The sequence below is a fragment of the Urocampus carinirostris genome, chromosome 15 (genome assembly GCF_059441175.1).
Source record: "Urocampus carinirostris isolate Australia breed hairy pipefish chromosome 15, RoL_Ucar_1.0, whole genome shotgun sequence".
NCBI lineage: Eukaryota > Metazoa > Chordata > Actinopteri > Syngnathiformes > Syngnathidae > Urocampus > Urocampus carinirostris.
Genome location: NC_142363.1, coordinates 23,895,769 through 23,917,442, shown reverse-complemented (window position 1 = coordinate 23,917,442; position 21,674 = coordinate 23,895,769). Strand labels below are relative to the sequence as shown.

Below are 21,674 nucleotides of genomic sequence, written 5' to 3'. Positions count from 1 at the left end.
TCTTTCATAATCGATGATTACCCATCAATTTTTTAGTTTGTATTCCTACTTGTGCTTTGAAGCACTCGTTATCAGTTGCACTACACAATGCAGGGATATCTACTAGTCAAATATTACTCAGTGTCCCTTTAAGAAACCCTTCGAGCGATGTTACCTTGGTGGCGACAGTACGCCCGAACAAGATGGCGTAGCAGAGGTTGAGGGCGGACGAGTAGGAGAAGACTCGAACCCGGTTTCGCCCGTGGGGGGTCATGCCGAAGGGGCTGTTCCATTCGTACAAGGTGAGGAAAAGGGCGGTGAGGTGCAACGTGACGAATATGCCAACCCACATGGACCAGTGCAGGGGCCACATAAAGGCACCGATGGGGGCCGCCGTGTCTCGGCTGCGTACCTGGAAAAAGAGAATATTTTTAAACAGTATACATTCAGTCAAGTACCCCAAAATTAACTAGTAGAACATTTTGACCAATCGGAATCCATCCATTATCTGCACCACTTATCCTCGGTAGGGTCGCGGGGGTGCTGGAGCCCATCCCAGCTATCTTCAGGCAGTGGGCAGGGGACACCATGAACTGGTTGCCAGCCAGCCAGACAATTCACTCGCTCATTCACACAATTTGGACCGGCCAATTGACCTAACCTGCATGTTTTTGGAATGTGGGAGGAAACCGGAGTGCCCGGAGGAAACCCACGCAAGCATGGGGAGAACATGCAAACTCCACACAGGAGATTCGATCTCATGACCTCATAACTGTGCCGCACACGCGCTAACCACTGTGCCGCCGTGTTGTCCACCATTCGGAATATTAAGGGGTAAAAAACAGTCATAATTTTGGAAAACTATTTGATCAGACTTATTCAACTAACTTAAAATTAAAGCGCCAAACATTAAGAAAAAATATTTCAGAACATATAAAAATAATTTGAAGATTTGGAAATGTTTTTATACTCCATTTTTTTACTTTTATGTAGTGGTTCTTAGCCCCCCAAATATATTAAACACAACAAACGTGTTGTTACTGCAAGTGTCCAGCAGATGGCCCCAGCACAACCTAAATAATCAAGGATCCGTCAACATTTTCAAAGAATTATCATTTTTTTCCCCAGTAATTTTTTTTGGTAATCTACTTTAAACCAGTATAGTAAACTACGAAAGATGTGTTATATTTGGTAGCACTGTATCAATAATTATTTTGTATTTTTTTCCATTTTGCATCTCCTTTGTAATCCCCCTATTGTATTGGTTCACAACAATTTTATTTTGAAGGGAGGGTTATGTTTTTTATTTTTTATTTTATTTTAGCCAGGTACCCAAACCTGAGTATGTTTCTTTTAGGGATACTGACAAAACATATTTTTCTTAATATCAATGTTAATGTTTCATCCAATTAATTAAACTGTGTATCTTTATTTTGTAATCATTTGAAAAAGTAATCCTCACAGAAAAAGAAATAATTAAAAGCAAAAAATGTGGACACTGCTAATATCCAAAAATGTATTAAAATTATTTAGAAATGTATCCTCCCAAATAAACGCTTTTCATACAGTTAGCAGATAATTTTGCTTATTTTAAAATAACACTTATAAGTCATTTTTAGATTTTTTGGGGAAAAAAAAAAGTAATACTTAAAATAGCCAACAGTACCTGCTATACAAGTTAGTATACGTTTTTTTTTTTGTTTGGTTTGTTTTTGAGCCAAAAAATAAGAACAACACTACTTCAAATTAGATTTTTTTTCCTAGTGTACACATAACTTAAAGGGACAGTGTGAAATATTTTGTGCCTCCTAGTGGTTGAAAAACAAAGACATTTTGATTTGAATATTATGCAAAAATACCCAAATTATCATACCAATTTTATATTTTATATAAAAAAAAAAACATAATTTGTATTTATTTTACAAGGTGGAGTCCGTACCCAAGGTCGCTGCCATTTTTGACCGGCAACTTGCTGCTATGCTGGCAATGGGTTTCGTACAAATTAGACAATACAGTGCTATCTAGTGGTCAAATATTACACAATAGAGCTTTAAATATTTGCTGTAAAAAAGAAACAATTTATAATGAAAAATAATTACTGTTTTTCCAGATAAGGCTCAATGGATAATTAGGCGCACCTATTTCAAGTTTCTGGCAAATTTTTGGTGTGCCTTATTGGTCGAATAATATGGTACACTTACCATAGAATCAGAAATAATGAGAAAATTATACATTCAATACAATATAAAATGTTTATTTAATTGATGATTCATTTATGTATTACTTTATTGAGTTAATTATCTATTTAGTCAGTTAATTTAGTTAAAGCTTCATTTAGTTAACACTTTATTTAGAGGTTTCATACACATTTTTATCGCCAAATTCAAGAACGTTTTAAGGACTTTAAAATATATTTTTTTTCCAATTTCTCCAGTACCATTAAAAAAGAAAATCTGGTGTGAATCATGTATTTTGCAAATCCCACAAATATATTTGTGACTAACAGATTTCTGTGTACCGCGTGTGCGATTATCAAGAAATATGTTTAGATCTTGAGTATATCTCAAATATCTTTCTGGATCTGAATTATCTGTGTGCAAATGTTTTTTGAGACAAACCTCTGTCCATATAGGGGGCCGATGACGATTCATGGTACAATGCCATACAAACTAATGCCAACTGCCGTTAATCACGAAGGGATCGATGCAACGACAAAGCGAAGCCACCAGAGAGCCGTTTCTGCATTATTTTTAAGCATAGTTGTTGAGAAAAACGGCAACCATTTCAAGCATTCAAGCACTTCCGCCAAAATTAAAGTACTACTCAGTCTATGAAAACACAACAGTAAAATTTAAGCATTTTCAAAGATTTTTAATAACCGTACAAACCCTGTGTTTAGTAAAAACGTTCTTTTAAATCTCACGTAGCTCTCAGACACCCTTATTTCTACCACAGCCCACTAAAAACAGACAACTTACGCAACTAACCTTGTGTACCATTTTCCTCCAAAATCCGAGCAGAGCCATTTTAGTATCTGCATCGTATTTTTACCACCTGCCCGAGGTGCCTTTTCAGTAAACACAGCCGGCCATAATTAGCTTGTAAAAAGCATCCACATTGTTTTACATTTTGCACTATTTGTCTGCTCTGGAAGGGCAAGGGAGTTTTTGGGGGTCTTTTTTTTGTTTCTCAGAGACAGATGAGCTTTTATTCCGAAATGGGACCCCAGTGTCATATGAAATTATACATTGTTGAGCGTTAGCTGCATAGGGAGATGTTAACAAATCGCAGGCATAACGGCAGCGAGTCTCGGGGTTCCACTCACTTGTCTCCTCCCGAGCCGTTACGGCGTCTAAAAACTGCTGCCGGTTTTTGGAATTTCTATAATTAATAGTCCCGGCGTAGGGATAAACTCATTATTCACTTGCTAATGAACTCCTGTTGCCGAATGAGAAAAGCCGAAGGGTGAAATCAGGCGGTGGGGGGTGCAGACACCTGTTGACACTTTTGTACGAATCCTGATGGTGTTCTCATATTTATCAACTCTCATCTCATCTCATTAGCTGCACCGCTTATCCTCAGTAGGGTCGCGGGGGTGCTGGAGCCCATCCCAGCAATCATGGGGCAGTGGGCAGGGGACACCCTGAACTAGTAGCCAGCCAGTCGCAGGGCACACAGGGACAGACAACTCGCTCGCTCATTCACACCTAGGGACAATTCGGACCAACCAATCCACCTAAAATGTATGTCTTTGGAATGTGGGAGGAAACTGGAGTGCCCGGAGGAAACCCACGCAAGCACGGGGAGAGCATACAAACTCCGCACAGGAAGTCCGGTAGCTGGATTTGAACCCAGACAGGAGGTTTCCAAGGCCGTAGAACTGTGCCACACATGCGCTAACCACTGCGCCGCCGTGCTGCCCATATTTATCAACTGTAAAAGTAAAATTTGCGAGTGGAAAACAGGCATTATATGGTGGGAAAAAAGGAACAGACTCCTAATTGTGATTTTAACTTGTCAAAAAAATGTCATTATTTATTTTTTTAATAGATTAAGAGTAAAGAGGCACATTTCAACTCTTTTTAGCCATATCTAGAAGCGGCCACATTGGGAATGATGCTGAAAAACACACACACACAGGATACGGAGAATGACCAATTAAGGCTCCACTGACTATAAAGATATAAATGAACCAAAAAGAGCGTAACAAGGGAAACAACTCCCCCATGTATATCATCATGAATCACACGATGCAGTTATTTATATTTTTCAGGATAACTTTGTGTGTTCTCCTTTCTCTAACATTCGTTTCTGGCACCGTGATTCAAATAGTGTGGTAATGAGATACAATTAAATGCCTTTTCATGGGTCAACTGTATCACTTGAGGTCTGGGGTTTAAGTTTGATACCATTAGCATATAATGTTTTACAATTTTGGTCACCAAAATGTCTCCATGTATCAACCATTGCACTAATATATAAAGTAAGTTGGTAAAATGCACAACCTTTATGTAGGTCTTACATGCGCCTTATAGTTCAGTACGCCTTTTGTATGAGAATAATATGTAGTTTTGATTTTCATGTGTCTTATAGTCCAGTGTGCCTTATATAGGGATGAGGTGGAGTCACTGTCAACGTGGTGTTCGAAAAACCACCTCATACTAAACACCACAAAAACAAAAGAACTGATACTGGACTTCAGAAGGAATGGCAGGAATCCAGCACCTCTCATCATAAAAGGAGACTGTGTAAAGAGAGTCCACTCATTCAAATTACTGTGTGTGCACATCTCCGACGACCTCTCCTGGTCTGCAAACACCAGAGCGGTGGTAGGGAAGGCCCAGCAGCGACTAAATTTCCTGAGAGTACTCAGGAAAAATCATCTAAAACAGCAGCTGCAGGTGTCCTTTTACAAAGCCGCAGTGGAGAGCATTCTAACATACTGCATTATGGTGTGGTATGCTGGGTGCACAGCATCAGATAGGAAAACGCTCCAGAGGGTCATCAAAACAGCCCAGAAAATCGTCAGTTGCTCTCTGCCCAGTCTGGAGGACATTGCCTGCTCTCGCTACCTCAGCAGAGCAGAACACATCATCAAGGACTTTTCTCACCCAGGCCACCACCTCTTCGACCTGCTGCCTTCCGGCAAGCGCTACAGGTCACACAAAACAAAAACAAACAGACTCAGGGACAGTTTCTTCCCCAGAGTCATTACCACCCTAAACACACACCGCACAAAAAACTGAAAACTCTTGCAAACACACTACCTCATACGAACGTAAAATGGTACTCATGTCTGTTTCTTGCACAACGTTGACTGCACTATGTTTACTGCTCACCTTGCACAATGTTGACTATTTTTTTGCACTATGTTGACTATTTTTGCACCAAATGCATATTGCACCAACCCTTACGATACCAACTGTATGTAACATCCTACACACCGTCATTTCCTTGAGTAAATATTGTGTAAATTATAACTATAACCTTATCCTCCTTGTTTTATAACCTTATCTTCTCTGTTCCTTATCTTCTTGGTTTCTTTACCTCACTGTGAATGTGTGAAACTGGAGTGTCATGCCCAATGTTGTTTTCACAATATGTTAACCCATTTTGTAACAATGACAATAAAGGTATATTCTATTCTATTCTATTCTATATGAAAACAATTATTATAAACTACTGTATTTGGAAGGTGTACCTTATAGCATAACATTATAGTGCAGCACATAGTGCAATCTGTCATATAAACCATTGTTAACCTTACTTTAATGAAGCTTTTATTTTTAGTTCTTTTTTGGCATTCTCTGTGAAGGGATACATTTGTGTACTAATGTATGCTTTCAAAAGAAAAAAACGAGTCCCAGAAAAAATGTACGATTGAGTAAAGACACATCCACTGACAGTAAATTACTCATACATACCGTCACTGGCGGAATAAAAGAAACAGGGCTGACAGAAGATTGTCAGGCATGCTTTCATTCCCCGTCATCGTTAGGGTGCCAAAAATACCACAAACTGGAAGTAACTATGAGCCACTGTACCATGATGCCCAGGCTGGTGGAGTAGAAAGGCGAAGTAAAGTCAATGACTCTGCTCCTGGCCGAGTTGATGGAAAACGAGGTGACAGCCATGTCGGCGATACCGTTCCTCAGGTCGCCCACCAGGCCGGTCCAGCGGCCGCCGCCACTCATCGCCCCGTATTTCCCGTCCCCGACGATGTAGAGGTCAAAGGTAAATCCCATATCCTCCGCCAGCTTCTCCAACAGGTCGATGCAGTAGCCGTAGCAGCATTTGCGCAGGTCCTCCGGCAGGCCTGCGAGTGGTAGATCGTGATGTGGTGGGAATTTTGATGAAGCTCAGAACCGCAAAATTAATTCAGACTCTTGTCAGCCCTTTTTCACATTGAGCAGGTTCAGAGCTAAAACAAGCTGTCGGACTACCAAGACCTCATCGCTGGCCTCGAGAGGAGAACACCTTGGGGGTTAGGTGCAAGGGTTGGGAAGTAGGTTAGGGTTTAATTGGCGGTTAGATTTGGGGTTTGCTTGGGCAAAGAGGAACAGGATTAAACTCCAGAAGCCAATAAAAAATGCTGCAGGACAAATGAGGTTATAGTTTAGAGCAGTGATTCTCAACTGGTTGGTTAAGTCACCAAATTGGGTTGCAGACCCATTTTCAGCAAGTCCCGGGCCCTGGCCTCGGGAAAATAATGCTAAGAAAAGTAAACAGTAACTGAGGGTCATTTAAACTCCTTAACAGTAGATGGTGATAATTCCCTTCAAATGCCAGTTCACGCCCGCCATTTCACACTACAGAAAAAGACAGACATACAGTGGAACCTCGGTTTTCGAACGCCTCTCAGTTCGAACAAATCAGAGTCCGACCAAAAATTTCGAGAAATTATTGCTTCGCTGTTCGGTCAAAAAATCGGAGTTCGAACGACAGTAATGCGTGAGTGCGAACGCTAGGGTGCGATGCTGAGCGGCGTACGGGTGTAGATCGCTCTTTTCGTGACGAACTGTTATTGCGTGCTTACGTGCTTCGTTTTGCTTTCGCTTTTAATATAGGTGTACGAAGTGTTTTAGAAAGTCAGTGCAAGCAGCAAAGTTGCTACAGGTGAAAAAAGAAAAGTAGTGCGTACAACTATTGCATTTAAGAAAGAAATAATAGCAAAATATGAAGGAGGTGTGCGAGTGTCTGATCTTGCTAGGGAATACTCCACTGTCCACCTGCGCCTTCTGCTGACCACCACAAAGGTAAGAAATCCCATTCATAATTATTTTCTTTATCCTTTTTTTATTTTTACACGTTCATGTTAGCTTAATTTTTCGGACGGAAGATTACGATAACGCGAACGTACGATTAGCCTAGGTTATCTTTATGTTAACATTAAACATTCAAGGTAAACATTCAGGGTGTTGGAACGGAGCCGGACTTTCAGCGTGTTGGAATGGAGCCCTCTTTCCAATGAACCGCTCACCACTTTTTGTGGAGACCCGGGCGCTAAATGACTTGTAAACGACCTGTTTTTATTATTTGTAAACGTTCATGTTAGTGTAATCTTTCGTTCGGAAGATTACGATAACGCGGACGTACGATTAGCCTGGGTTAGCTTTATGTTAACGTTAAACATTCAGGGTGTTGGAACGGATTTAAACGATTTACATTATTTTTAATGGGAAAAATGATTTAGGTGATCGAACAAATCGGTTTTCGAACAGGGTTCTGGAACGGATTATGGTCGAGAACCGAGGTTCCACTGTAGTTTGTTTATATATGTTGAGTATGGGCAAACGCATATAGGGTGAAAACTATTAAATCAACATTGAAAATTTAAGCACAGTATTAGTTTTAATGGTCATTTTCCGTTTTTATTTTTGATTTTGGAAAATATGAATCTATTCTACTTATCTGGTTCGAACCGTACAATCCTTACATCCAATACATTTGAGAAGTGAATATTTCTTTCTTGACTTGGGTCATGGCTTGTAAATACGGTTGCATGGTGGGTCCAAAAGTAAGACCGACATTAGGTAATAGTAATGTTGGGACTAAAACAATTACTTTTCTCATTAACAAGTACTGTATTGTATTATTATTATTAATACAATTTTGTAACATGACTGTTGTTACAACATGGTGCTTTAATTTCATATTACATCATAAATTACGTTCCCTGACTGCCTAGTGTTCCTCTTTCGCTCATGATATAACACTTCAGAATGGTAGGCGAATTTTTGTTACCTCCAATGTACAACTAATTACAATTACTGTGGCACTGTCTAAAGCACAATGTACAAGGGCGGTGAATTTCTCCTCATGGAGATATTCACCCTACTGAATATAATCTCATCTAAGCCGTATTTATTCAAAATTAAATACTGAAATCAGTGGCTCAGTTTTTATGCGCATATTTGGTTTGGTTTGGTCTGTCACCAGTAGAATATGGTGGGCAGTGTGTTGGGAATGGGGATGTCATTTGTGGGGGGGGAAGGGCGCCATTTGCATTCTGAAGCCACACGTTTGGCACTAGGTATGCGCCAGGCTTAAAATGTATAAAACTGATGATAATTAGCTAATTTTAATGGATGTTTAAGCCTGTGGCTTAAAATCAGGTGAGGATTGTCCAAAGAAAAAAATTGAGTTTTGTTCTTAAATATGAGCATGTGGAGCACTCTGTAGTTTGCAGTTTACTGTAAATTGTTTTCATCAGATGGTTCTTCAAGTTTAAGATCAGTTTCAGAGCTAAAATCATATGTGGTATTTAAACCCTGACCCAGGCAGGGAAACCATAAATCAGACTCACCATTGCCTTCCCAGTCTGTGGTTGTCGCATTGGGGTTATGCAGCTGGTTGAACAGTCCGTGTATCACCTCTGACCTGTTGGTTCTGGGATCCAGGCAGAGCTGTCCGGCGGGACACAGCCCGTCCTCATCCACTTCCCGAGTAAACACAAAAGGGTGCTCCACCAGTGTCACCACACGTAAACGGTGGCCCTCTACCGAAAGTCCGGGTCGCCAGCGTCCCCCGGCGCTCAAGTCCCCTTGACCATCACCGCCCCTGACTCCTGCACCGAGACCTTGACCCTGACTGCTACTGAAGCCTCCCACGAGCCTATGGGCACCGCCTTCCAATTCCAGTCTGCCACGGGACCACTGGCCGACGGTGACCCATGCTGGCTGGCCCAGGGCGCCCCTCTTGAGACTCCAGACGTGGAAGAGCTGTGAGGAAAGTATCCTGGAGAGACCAGCGTCCACCTGAATCAGCCCCGTTGCACCAGTGAAAGATGTGTTGGGAAAAAACCTTGAAAGGTAAAGAAGATACAGTATAAAGACCCATTCTTAAATTTAGGTCACATTCACGTTTATATTCAAAGTAATTGGGCGAAAACCAGTTGCAGAGATAAAAGAAAATAGCAACTGCACAATGCACTTAAAGCTACTGTGCGGAATTTAGAACTGTTTTACTCTCTGACGCCATCTTCTTGTGTCATTATTGCAGCCTCTGTCAAGCTCCTTATGGTGCCGTTCAATGTTCCCTCTAAGCTGCGCGCGTACGCAATCACGCACTGCCCGCACATTTTCAGCGCACAAGAACATTTATCCAGCGCAATGTTCCCGCTAAGCTGCGTGTGCACAATTGCGCACTACCCATAGCTTTTCCGCGCACAAGAAAATCTAGCCAGCTCACAAAAATCAGGGCTCGAAATTGCTAAATAAGGAGCGAATTAAGTCAAAGTTACAGTGCATGAAGGTAAAAGGTTCCCCTGACGCTGTGTTCTAAATGCGGTATTTTGAAGTATTTTGAGAAAAGTCAGTAGAGTTTTTCGAGAACCGGCTTCTTCGGCTCGGCTCCCTAAAAGGAACCGGCTCTTTCGGGTCCTAAACGGCTCTTCAGGTTGTTTTTGCTTCTTTCATCCCTATATAACCAAATATTATGTAAAATTATACACAAAATGACTTAAAGGAAGGGGAATAGAACAAAAAAAAATATACCAAAATGAAAAAGTAGTGAAAAGCTAAGAAAAAAAGAAACAAAAGGAAGAGAACAAAGAAGGAAAAATTCAGAAAAAAAGCCAGAAAAAAAGAAAAGAAAGAAACAAGTAAATAAACAACAAAACGAAAAAAGTAACAGCTAGGAAAAAATAAACACAATGAGATTGTTTTTTAAAGAATAAAAAAAAAAAACACAGGGAAAAAGAAGAAAAAGTTTGTGTTGCATTCAAATAATTTCCAATTATATCAAGTCAATCTTGTTGCCAACATTCTACTTCCACTAAAAATTTGATTAAATACAGTTGTGTATCGTACTACTATCGACTTAGTTGCCACACTTGGGATTGCTGTTGCTCACTGTTGTTTCAAGCGTTGCTCATTGACTTTGTGTGAACGCTCAGACCCGTGGAAAATTAGAGGGAACATTGGTGCCGGTGTAAGTACATGCATTTCTTAGACACTCTCAAATATACTTTTATTTTTCATCATTTTTGGAGTTTGGGCTATAATGCACAGCTCTGCTACGAGTAAGATAAAAACAGCTAGGCACATTGGGAAAAAGGGCTCCTGTTAAACAATATCAAGTCTGTCTTAGTAGGCTAGGATTTAGCTAACTTACCTACTAAAAAATTGTGATTATTTTGACTGGTACACAACTACCTGAAACTTTGAAAAATCAAAACAATTTAGGGATGTAACCCAAGGTTTCAAACGGACAAATATTAACCCTACACGAGTGGTATTTGGAACAGTAATGTGCAGTCAGGGGAGGCATCATAATCATAACAATGTACAAATTCAAATCCATTAAATGGTTATATTTATTCAGTATTAAAGTTTTTCTCACTTAACTTCACAATTTCTGAAATTTCTTTATCAAAATTCCCTGAATTTTCACATCATTTCACGACTTTCATAAAACAATTACATATTGCTGTGCTGATCGTCAGCATATGCATGCAGTGTAAGGAAATCAATTCTCTTGGCTTATGGGAAAAAGCAATAGTGGGACCAATGGTTCTTATTTGGCAATCACCTGAGTCAAACAATAGAATTATTCCTAATATTAGCATGCTAACAGCAAGTCAAGCCAAACACTTCATTCATAACTTGAGATAATACAACGTTTGTTTCGGCAGTTGCTTCAGTTTATATATTAGAATAGAATAGAATAGAATATACCTTTATTGTCATTGTTACAAATGGGCTAACATATTGTGACAACGAAATTGGGCATGACACTCCAGTTTTACACATTCATAGTGAGGTATGAGCAAGAAGATAAAGGCACAGAGAAGATAATGTTATAAGACAAGGGGGATAAGGCTATAGTTATAATTTACATGGTATTTACACAAGAAATGTCGGCATGTGGGATGTTACATACAGGGTTGTCGTGATAACGTTGGTATCGTAACGGTTGTGCAATATATATTGATTTCTTGCTCTGCCAATGAAATGATAACACTATGTTGGTTCATTTATTCGTAAAATTGACTCTGCCTCATTAGACGAGAACCTCACTGCAAGTCACTGACGTGTAAAAAAGCTCACATACTTAGAAATAAGCCAAAAAACACACATGGTTTCCAAACCACGGAACAGTGAGGTAATGGTGATGAACGCTTGGCCACTGCACTGACAGGAGAATGAACAACCCGACTTTATCCAATCGAACGAATGGAAAAACAGGCAAAGAGGCAATCAAAAGGTTAAAACGGATAATGCAGAGGGCCCCTGACTGATAACGGAGCTTTGGCAAGTCATCTCGGTTGGAATTGCATCTCCCGGAAAGTCATAATTAAAAGTTAATGTGGAGCAGCGCGGGGTCTCCTCCGAATTGGAAAAGTCCGCAAAGGCAAGATATTGGTATGCGGCACACTTGCCGGTAGCTTCCACATGGGGCTCTTTACTGGGAAATACATTAGGATGAGCAATTCTCCCTAGCACATGAATCTGCCTGTGGCCTCTTGATTTGTGTAACGAGCATTGGTTTGCGGCATTTTTATAAGGTTTTCCCCAAACAGATTTTTTTTCAATAAGGGCACAAAACGTGTTGTGTTTCCCCACACAATCCTCTGAAAAGTTAACCGAACTTTGGAGCTCTGACGTCATTGAAGGAAAATTACACTTTCAAATCGGCGAATCCCGTTAACACAACATGTGACGCACCCCCGAAACAGACAGCAATTGTAGAGGGCCATAATTGCACACTGTTCGTTTGGATATGATTTAAGATTATATTTGAATTGAATTTAATGGTGCCCCTAGGGAAATTCACTTCTACCGACGAAAACAACAGGCATTAAATTACAAAAACAGCAGAACGTCAAAGGAATATGACAGTGGGACAATGAAGGCAGACTGATTGGATGGCCTCGGCGAGGCCTGCAATCTTATTTTCCTGTATCTGCACCCTGATGGTAGTGGGATGAAGTATTGCTGTAGTAAGTGACTGATATCTTGGACTATTGTGTTATAAAAGAGTGGATGTCACTCAATTTCTTGCGTCTTAACTCTGAAAAGACCGAAATGTTATTTATTGGTCCATCTAAATGCCGTGACTTATTCTGAGTGACTCAGTTAAAAATTTAGGTGTCATATTTTACCCCGATCTGTCCTTTCAAACACATGTGAAGAAAATTACTAGAACCGCTTTCTTCCATCTTCGTAACATTGCTAAAATTCGTCCTATACTGTCTCAGTCGGATGCGGAGATCATAATTCACGCGTTTGTTACCTCCCGTCTCGATTACTGTAATGCACTACTCTCCGGTCTCCCGAAGTCCAGAATCAATAGTCTTCAGCTGGTACAAAATGCAGCAGCGAGGCTTTTAACTAGGACAAACAAGTCCGATCACATCACACCAACTTTGGCTAACCTGCATCGGCTCCCTGTTAGCCTAAGATGTGATTTCAAAGTTCTCTTAGTATTATACAAAATCATACATGGACTTGCTCCCTCATATCTTTCAGATTTGATCTCCCCCTATGTTCCGGTCCGAAGCCTTCGTTCTGAGAGCGCCGGTCTTCTGGTGATCCCAAGAGCCAAGAAGTGTTCCGCTGGTTCCAGAGCATTCTCCATCCGGGCACCGGTGCTGTGGCATGCTCTCCCCCCTGAGATCCGATCTGCAACCTCAGTGGAAATGTTTAAATCTAAGCTTAAAACACACTTCTACTCTATAGCATATGAATAACCTATACTTTTCGTGGACAATATCTCTGTATTATTTGTGATTGCAACATCCTTTGCTGTCTGGTAATCCTGAAAGGGGGATGCCACATGTGCGGTCCCTTCTCAAGGTTTTTTCATTTTCCTCATGTTGAGGTTTTTGAGTTTTTCCTTGCCCTCATGTCGGTTCCAGATCAGGGGATGATGTAATAATAGTCTGAACAAATAGTCTGTGTAATAACCTGTGCAGCCCTTTGAGACTCTTTGTGATTAAGGGCTAAACCAATTAAAAATAAAAAGACTAGAATTGACCAAGGCTTTTTTATACAGTAGTAACAGGAGGTGAGGTGCAACATATAGTCCTTTGAGTTTACAGATGACTGACGGTATTTGTTGTCTCCTTTTTTCAATGTCCGTGGTATACTGATCAATGGTGAGCTTGGTTACTCTGTCACTGGGGGCCTTGTGACTGATGTGTTGGTAAGTTTACCTGTTTTTGCAACATCGTTCGTCCTTATTTACTTTTGTCTCCTTTTTGGTAAGCAATTTTTGCTTTTGTGTTTTTCACCTCGTGTGTCACGAATGGTATAATTTGTTCAGCTAGTTCCCCGTTAGCTTTGCAAAGGGCTTTCCTGTTCTGTTAGCTTCCGATTGGTGCTTGTTGACTGCCCGTTATATGTTGTTTGGCTGGCTAGCCTGGCGTTAGTGCTGTTTTGCCACGCCCTTTGGTTTATTCTTGTCCAGCTACGCGTTTATTGCTATAACCCTGTTGCTTTTAAATGCTGCTTCCCTGTTAGCCTGGCTGCTCACAATGTGTATTTTTGAGGGGCTAGCCTGGTGTTAACGCCAGGTTTGCCGTGTTACTTGCTTTGTTTATTCCCAGCCGTATTTACGTTTAACTCCGTAGCCGTTGCTGCTTTTTTTATTTGGTTCCCTGATGGACTGGCTGCTCACTGCATGTTTTTTGGTCGGCCAACTTAGCGTTCCTCTGCCAAAGCTGCAGCCGGCTTTTGTTGATCTTCCCAGCTAGCCTTCCTTTAGCAGCTCTACGTGTGTTTTGTTTTGCAAGTTAGCCCCGTTTTGACTGCTTGCCTTTTGTTGTACCATCACTCCATCCACAATTTACACAATACCTAGTGATTCTTTACAAAAACTATCAAAACTCTGCAGGAAATACTTGTAACTTCTTCTTCTGGTGTTTTTCACCTGACATCACGACTCGGTAAGTCAAAGAAGAGACAGGCTGTTTTCAAAATGCATTATCTATGAATGAGTACAGTGGAACCTCGGTTTTCGAACGCCTCTCAGTTCGAACAAATCGGAGTCTGACCAAAATTTTTGAGAAATTCTTGCTTCGCTGTTCGGTCAAAAAATCGGAGTTCGAACGCCGGTAATGTGTGAGTGGGTACGCTAGGGTGCGATGCTGAGCGGCGTACGGGTGTAGATCGTGACCAAATGTTATCGCTTGCGGACGTGCTTCGTTTTGCTTTCGCTTTTAATATAGGTGTACGAAGTGTTTTAACCCCTAATTATGCCACGAAGAAAGTCAGTGCAAGCAACAAAGTTGCTACAGGTGAAAAAAGAAAAGTAGTGCGTACAACTATTGCATTTAAGAAAGAAATAATAGCAAAATATTGTGGAGACCCGGGTGCTAAATGACTTGTAAACGACCTGATGTTTTTATTTTTACATGTTCATGTTGGCGTAATCTTTCGTACGGAAGATTACGATAACGCGAACGTACGATTAGCCTGGGTTAGCTTTAAGTTTACGTTAAACATTCAAGGTAAACATTCAGGGAAAATGATTTCGGTGATCGAACAAATCGGTTTTCGAACAGGATTCTGGAACGGATTATGGTCGAGAACCGAGGTTCCACTGTATTTGGAATATACAGATGAAATATACTGTATATTGATTTTATGCAAAAAAAATATGGACTAATTCCTCACATTTAACAGGTTTAAGAATTTGAGAATATATTTGAATAATTCCCATTGTGGAATGTTTGATAAGATCCCGATTACGTCGGGTCACTGGAAAGAGTACGGTCGGTGTTTTAAATGCTAAAGAAAGCAGGGATCACCGTCTCGATAAGGGCGGCCGAAACCGCGAGCGGACTGCCGATGATCTCTGGCGAGAGATTACCTCGTCTTTCCGTGTTTTGGACTCTCCCCTTCATGGGCTTTACACGGGATTCGACGTGCGTGGAATGTAATCCCCCTCCCCATTAAGCATGAGATATGCTCTGTGAAATAAAAAGATTAGATTGATCACGCGGGTCATTAACCTCAGCTCTGAATGTTCTTCCTTTTGCGATTCCTCATGGTTTTAGTCTCTGCCCTCGGCGTTGTTATTTACTTCAATAATCAATTTCTATGATCTGTCTGGGCAAATATCTGATTCCAGATGCATCTGGTGTCATCCCCATAGCCTACCGCTTATGATTCCTCATCAGCCACCTAGATAACAAAAGCAAGAGCGCTTTCGTGGCTCGGGATGCTGAAATCACTCATGGTAATAGCGGGGCTGAATCATCATATAGCGAAACATAGATGATTCATCACGCAGGCGACAAAGGAATTAAATTGCACTTTTCTCCAAAGTTCCCCTCAAATTTGTGAGATTTATGTGGAGGCATAATCATTTGTTACTGAAGATTTACTCGATGGGTGAACAAAAACAAACCATTGTTGAAGGGATGTTTTTTGGTGGTGTGTATAAACTACATGAATAAATAAATACATGAAACAAATAAACAATAATCTTGAATAATTTCAAATACCTCAAAGGAGCTTTAGAGAACTTTCTGACTCACTGCTGTCATCTCCTGGCTTATGTCGTTATTGCAGCCCCAGCTCATTCATGATCAGCGTGCAAACACGTGCATTTATTAGACATGCTTGGATAAACTCTTCTTTTTTTTCTTTGATTTTTCTGATGGCGTTTTGAGTATACTTGAAGCAGGCATTCTATTAGTTTAACTATTTTTATGTACTAACAGATAAAAACAAAAGCCGAAAAAAGTTACTCTCCAGCACCACTATATCACTCATACCCAGGGTTGAGTAGGTTTACTTTAACTGGATTACTTTCAATTACTTTTGAATTACTCCAATACCAAATATGCTAATGAAAGACAAAATAAACTAAATATGAATAAAATTACTAAATTTTGTGCAGGCTTGGGGAGTAACGGAATACATGGAACGGCAAATATGATGTTGGCAAGCTGTTTGGATTTATTTTCATTTTGGAGAGAAAGCTTACCACGTGTTGTGAGTCATCATTTTATTCATATTTAGTTTCTTTTGTCTTTTACTAGCATATTTGGTATTGGAGTAATCCAAAAGTAATTGAAAGTAATCCAGTTAAAGTAACCCTACCCAACCCCGCTCATACCTAATGTGTTCCACCCCTAACAGCTTTGCTAAAAGTAGAATAACAGCAGATAGGTGTGGTGGGGAAAGAAAGAAAGGCTCTTTGAACTCAGTTAGGCATTGTTAACACATACTTAATGGAGAAAATATTTAAATTTCAACTTTTGTAATGACACCTCAAACGTTGCGCCTCACTCCTAAAGAATTACAGTGGATATATTCAACTCTGTTGGGATAAAAACTATGTCAAACAATTACGATTTATTTTCCTTACATTGCAAAAAAATGAAAATTAATCAATTATAAGTATTGTTTGTTAATTTATTTTGTGGAAGGACAAGAAAGATTGAAATCTGTCACAATCACCTGGATTGGGAACACCTGTGCTCAGGTTTTGGCGCCAACAGCCAGGACAGCTGATTGGCGCACCCTGTCCATTTAACTCCTCAGCTTCCGGAAGCAAGTTGTCTGATTGTACTAACGCTACCTGTTGCCTTCAGCTCAGTAAGCCCGTACTTCTGACTCTTTGCCTTCTCCCTGTTTTCTTCTGATTGATCTCCGTTGCAGACCCGTTTCTGTAATTGCCTACGACCTGCACTGCCCGTCTGACTCCTGAACTATTTTCCGAATAGTACGACGCCCTTCTTCTCCAGCACTGGCCAACAACACTACGGTTACGCCTGTCCGCGACCATTCCCGCCAAGCCTTCACCCGCCTGTCAAGTTCCGTCAATCCGCCAACCAACGTATCGAAGAATCCCACCTCGTCATTTCCTTCCTTTAAATAAAACCAAGAAACGAGTGCAAGTGATCTCAGTCTTCCTTTCGTCCTGTCTGACAGAAATCATTAACATTGTTTGTATATTTTGCACATTTTAAGAATTTTCTTATGGTTCAAGTATCTTGTTCACAATTGAGAGCAAGATGGACCAGGACTTGACTAGTGAATCTATTTTGGTCAGGCAGAAGCTTATTGTAGATCTTTTTTCCAATTCGAGTATAGGATCTCTTCCTAAGTGGAACATTTCAAGTATCTTGGTGTTTTGTTTATGAGTGAGGGCATGATGGACCAGGACTCGACTGGTACGGACTCTGTATGGATAAATTGTGGTCAAGCAGAAGCTGGTTTTAGTTTAGATACTTTTCCGTTTCATGTATGAGATCTTGGCCAAAGTAGAACATTTCTAGTATTTTGGTGTCTTGTTCTCGATTGACGGCAGGATGGACCAATCGACTGGTGCGGACTCTGAGTGGATCCATTGTGGTTAAGCAGAAGCTGGTTGAAGCTTCTTTCCCAGTTAAGGTATGATATCTTTCCTATAGCGGAACAGTTTAAGTATATTGGGATCTGTTTCACAAGTAAGGCCTGGATGGATCAGGAATTGACTGGTCCAAGCTCTGCATGGGTCCATCATGGTCAACCAGAAGCTGCAGTTCAAGCCATTGAGGCGTTGCTCACTGGTGAGGGCAGAATGGACTATGAGTAAACTGGTGCGGACTATGTATGGGTCTATTGTGGTCAAGCATATGCTAAATTACAGTGAAAGCTCTTGATTTTCCAGTCAATCTGTGTTCCTGCCCCCGTTATTGGTCACCAAACATTACAGTACATTAAGATCCCGAATAAAAGCAGCTGAGTTTTCTCCACAGGATTTCCTTGTTTTCCCTTATATAGTTAATGCAATTTCTTCACAACACACCTAGCCAGCTGAAGTGGCTGGGGCATATGAATGCCTCCTGAAACACTCCCAAGAGAGAGGCCCCGGGATGTCTCTTTGGGATCAACCAGGACTTGCTGAGCAGATAGACAGATGGATGGATAAAAGGAAAATAAAACTTTTATCTCTGATCGAAGGCTTTTATCTGGGATCCTTCTCTGAGCCGGGCCACCGGCCACCTCTAATGGATGAGTGCATGCCTATAAGTATCCCCGACAGCGTCCGAGAAGGATGGCTCCCTGTCAATAACACCTGGCCCGCCCGTTGCCACGCTCAAGACTGAATGTCAACAAAGCGTCTCCGGTAAGTAATGACTCTATAAAAGGCTCTCAGGCATTCGTCTCGCCATTTTATCGCTCCATCTTACTCCGGAGGGAAAGTTTACTCCCCTTGGGGATGATCCCCGATCAAGCTTGTTTTGGGGCTTTTCATCCCTCACAGCGTTAGAATCAACGTCCAACGGGATGGGAGCCATTTCAAATTTCTCTTTATCAACCTTTTTTGAGCTGCTTCAACTTCGTTGTGAATTCATTTGTGTTTATTTTTCCTCCTCTTCTGGGTTTCTGTGTCCCTTGTGCATGTGTTCTATTTAATGATCCCTTAGGAATTAACAACAGTGTTTTTTATGATTATTACAGGCAGGTAAAATTGTTGTGCAGCAAAACTTTTTCCACTTTTGTTAAAGCTTCAATTTTCAATTTTTGGCATGAGGAGTTAATGCACCCTTTTCTATTATTACTCGTTATATTTTTATTTCTATTTATCTTCCTGCTCAAGATGTCACATACTACTGACCAGATCTTTATTACACACTTAATATGTAATGTGACAAAATAAATATTATATTTTCAGCAAATTATTCCCTTTCACCAGTGCTTCACTAAAGATCTTTTTACTATGAAAATATAAATTTGTTGTAGACTGATAAATGTTAAGTTTAGCTCAACAGTTTGAAAATTATTTTTCTGAAAAATGTGAGCTACTCTTGTTGTTTTATTCATATTAACTGAATGTAATTATATAGAATATATTTTAGACATTTGGATGTATTTGTATTTCATTAAATCTATTTGAAAAAAATACATAATTTTACTAAATGAATGATTTCGTATGAATTCAAGATTATAAACCACCCGCCGTTGTACAAATTTAGCTCATTTTAATTGTTTTTCTTATTTCACCAGAAACATCAATAAAAAATATAGTAAATTTTGCAGAATTGGTGTGTAGTTTTTTGTACTTATAATATTTTAACTTGTTTTGTTTAGTAAAATAAGAAAATTAATACATATGAATAATTTTTTATGTAATAATTCAAATAAAGATAATGTCATGTAAAAATAATTATCATTTTTGTAAATTTGTTTTCAATTTTTGGGGGATTTATGGAATATTAGCAATGTAAACTTCGGGAAAAAAATAAAAATAAAAATAAAATGTATATATCAAAAACGTTTTGAATTTACTGAATGTTCACAAAATAAGCAAACAATTAAAAATTGTATTAAAATCACAACAAAAATATGTATAATTTATCACAAAAAGTTTGTTTTTGTTTATTTAAATTCAATTATTTTTTTCTTGTGTAAAAATAAAACATACTGTACATAAAATATTCCAAATTATCTGTCAACTGCGCAAAACCATTTTTGACACTGAGTAAAAGGCTTACTTCAGTTGTTGGCTCTACAATCAGGAGACTTGTAGAAATCAAAATAAAAAATATAATACAAAAATATAATTTTGTGTATCGCGGGGGAAATTCTGGTCTCTATTAACCGGGACGGATTACGATACCTAATAGAATAACTCTCTGTTACGTTTTACCATTGTCCACATTCTCAAAATTCCTAGATAATCACAATTGACTCCTCATTGGTGAGTTATTTTTAAAAACAGTCCACAGGCTCTTTGGTGTGCTCCTAGGCGCCCGAGAAATGAGCTGCTACCTGAAATGCAAACATGTTACTGTTCCTGAACAAAAACAACTGTCACTCTGTTGTCACTATGGCAACAGAGCCAAAATGGCTTCTTCCCTGGACCAGGGAGTCAAAAGCTGGGATTGAGAGTCAAATGACACTTTATTTGCTTTACTGGCATTGTTTTTAAAACATTTCTGCAATGGAAGGTATTTTAGTTGACTTTTTGACTTTGTTATAAAGTATTCTTACTGTAGTTACATTTCTGCCTTTGTTTTATCTTTCATGTCTTTTGTTCTGAGGTTATAATAGGAATATGTTTACTCATTTTTTATACTGTTAAAGTTTGCATTGTAGCGCTTAAATTCTCTAAGTTGTAGAAATCTGGAGGCTTGCCTTACTGAGATTCAAAGATGGATGTCACTTAATTTTTTGCGCCTTAACCCAGAAAAATGTTAATTATTGGTCCAGCTCATTGTCGTGAGTTGTTTTCAAACACTACCCGGGAACCTAGACAAATGTAATGTCACCCATAGTGAATCGGTCAAAAATCTAGGTGTTATATTTGATCCTAATCTGTGGTTTCAGTCACACGTAAAAATATTACTAGAATAGCTTTCTACCACCTCCGTAATATTGCGAAGATTCGTTCGATGCTGTCCCAATCAGATGCAGAGGTTTTAATTCATGCGTTTATTACTTCTCGGCTTGATTACTGTAATGTATTGCTTTCTGGTCTCCCGATGTCTAGCATCAAAAAGTTTGCAGCTGGTTCAGAATGCAGCAGCTAGACTTTGGACTAAGACAAAAAAGTTTGAGCATATTACTCCTGTATTTGCCAACTTGCACTAGCTCCCAGTCCACTTAAGATGTGACTTTAAGGTTCTCTTATTAACATATAAATGTTTGCATGGACTTGCACCCTCTTATCTCTCTGATTTGATTTCCCCCTATGTTCCTGTACGGAGTCTGCGCTCGGAAAATGGCGGTCTACTTGTGACTCCGAGAGCCAAGAAGTCTGCAGGCTTGAGAGCTTTTTTCATCGGGGCCCCGGTGCTATGGAATGCCCTGCGTCCGGGGATAAATGGAATGAAATGATCTGCATTTATATAGCGCTTTTCAAGTCAATGACTTCCCAAAGTGCTTTACAATGTGCTCTACAATTCCCAATAGCGGCCTAGTATAACAAGGGATCTAAGGGATAAGATCTGCAACCTCAATAGAAGTTTTTAAATCAAGGCTTAAGTCTTTTTCCGACTGACTGCCTGGTGGTGATACGAAGGAGAAGGACGATTTGAGATGAGTCCGCGGACCAGCGTTTGACCTGAAGCATGTGAACGCCTGCACGGACCAGCTGGCAGAGATGGGAAGCTGCGTCGTGGCCGTCATAGACTTTCTGGACTAGTTTACAGGCTGGGGGCGTCGCTGCTGTCATGCACTTTACGGACACATTTTCAACATGTTACCTAGCGTTTACTATGTTTGTGTACTGTAATGCTAAATGTAATTCAC

General features: G+C 40.0%; 1 protein-coding gene across 1 annotated transcript in view; it reads right to left on the bottom strand.

The window, feature by feature from the left end:
* grin3ba (glutamate receptor, ionotropic, N-methyl-D-aspartate 3Ba) overlaps window positions 1-21,674 on the bottom strand; it is a 258,657-nt gene that overhangs the window by 60,350 nt on the left and 176,633 nt on the right. The window contains exons 3-5 of the mRNA XM_088354891.1: window positions 8,786-9,282; window positions 6,024-6,295; window positions 155-391 (exon numbers count right to left, since the gene is read on the bottom strand). Coding sequence (XP_088211017.1) covers window positions 155-391; window positions 6,024-6,295; window positions 8,786-9,282 — 1,006 coding nt within the window. The remainder of the gene's footprint in view (window positions 1-154; window positions 392-6,023; window positions 6,296-8,785; window positions 9,283-21,674) is intronic.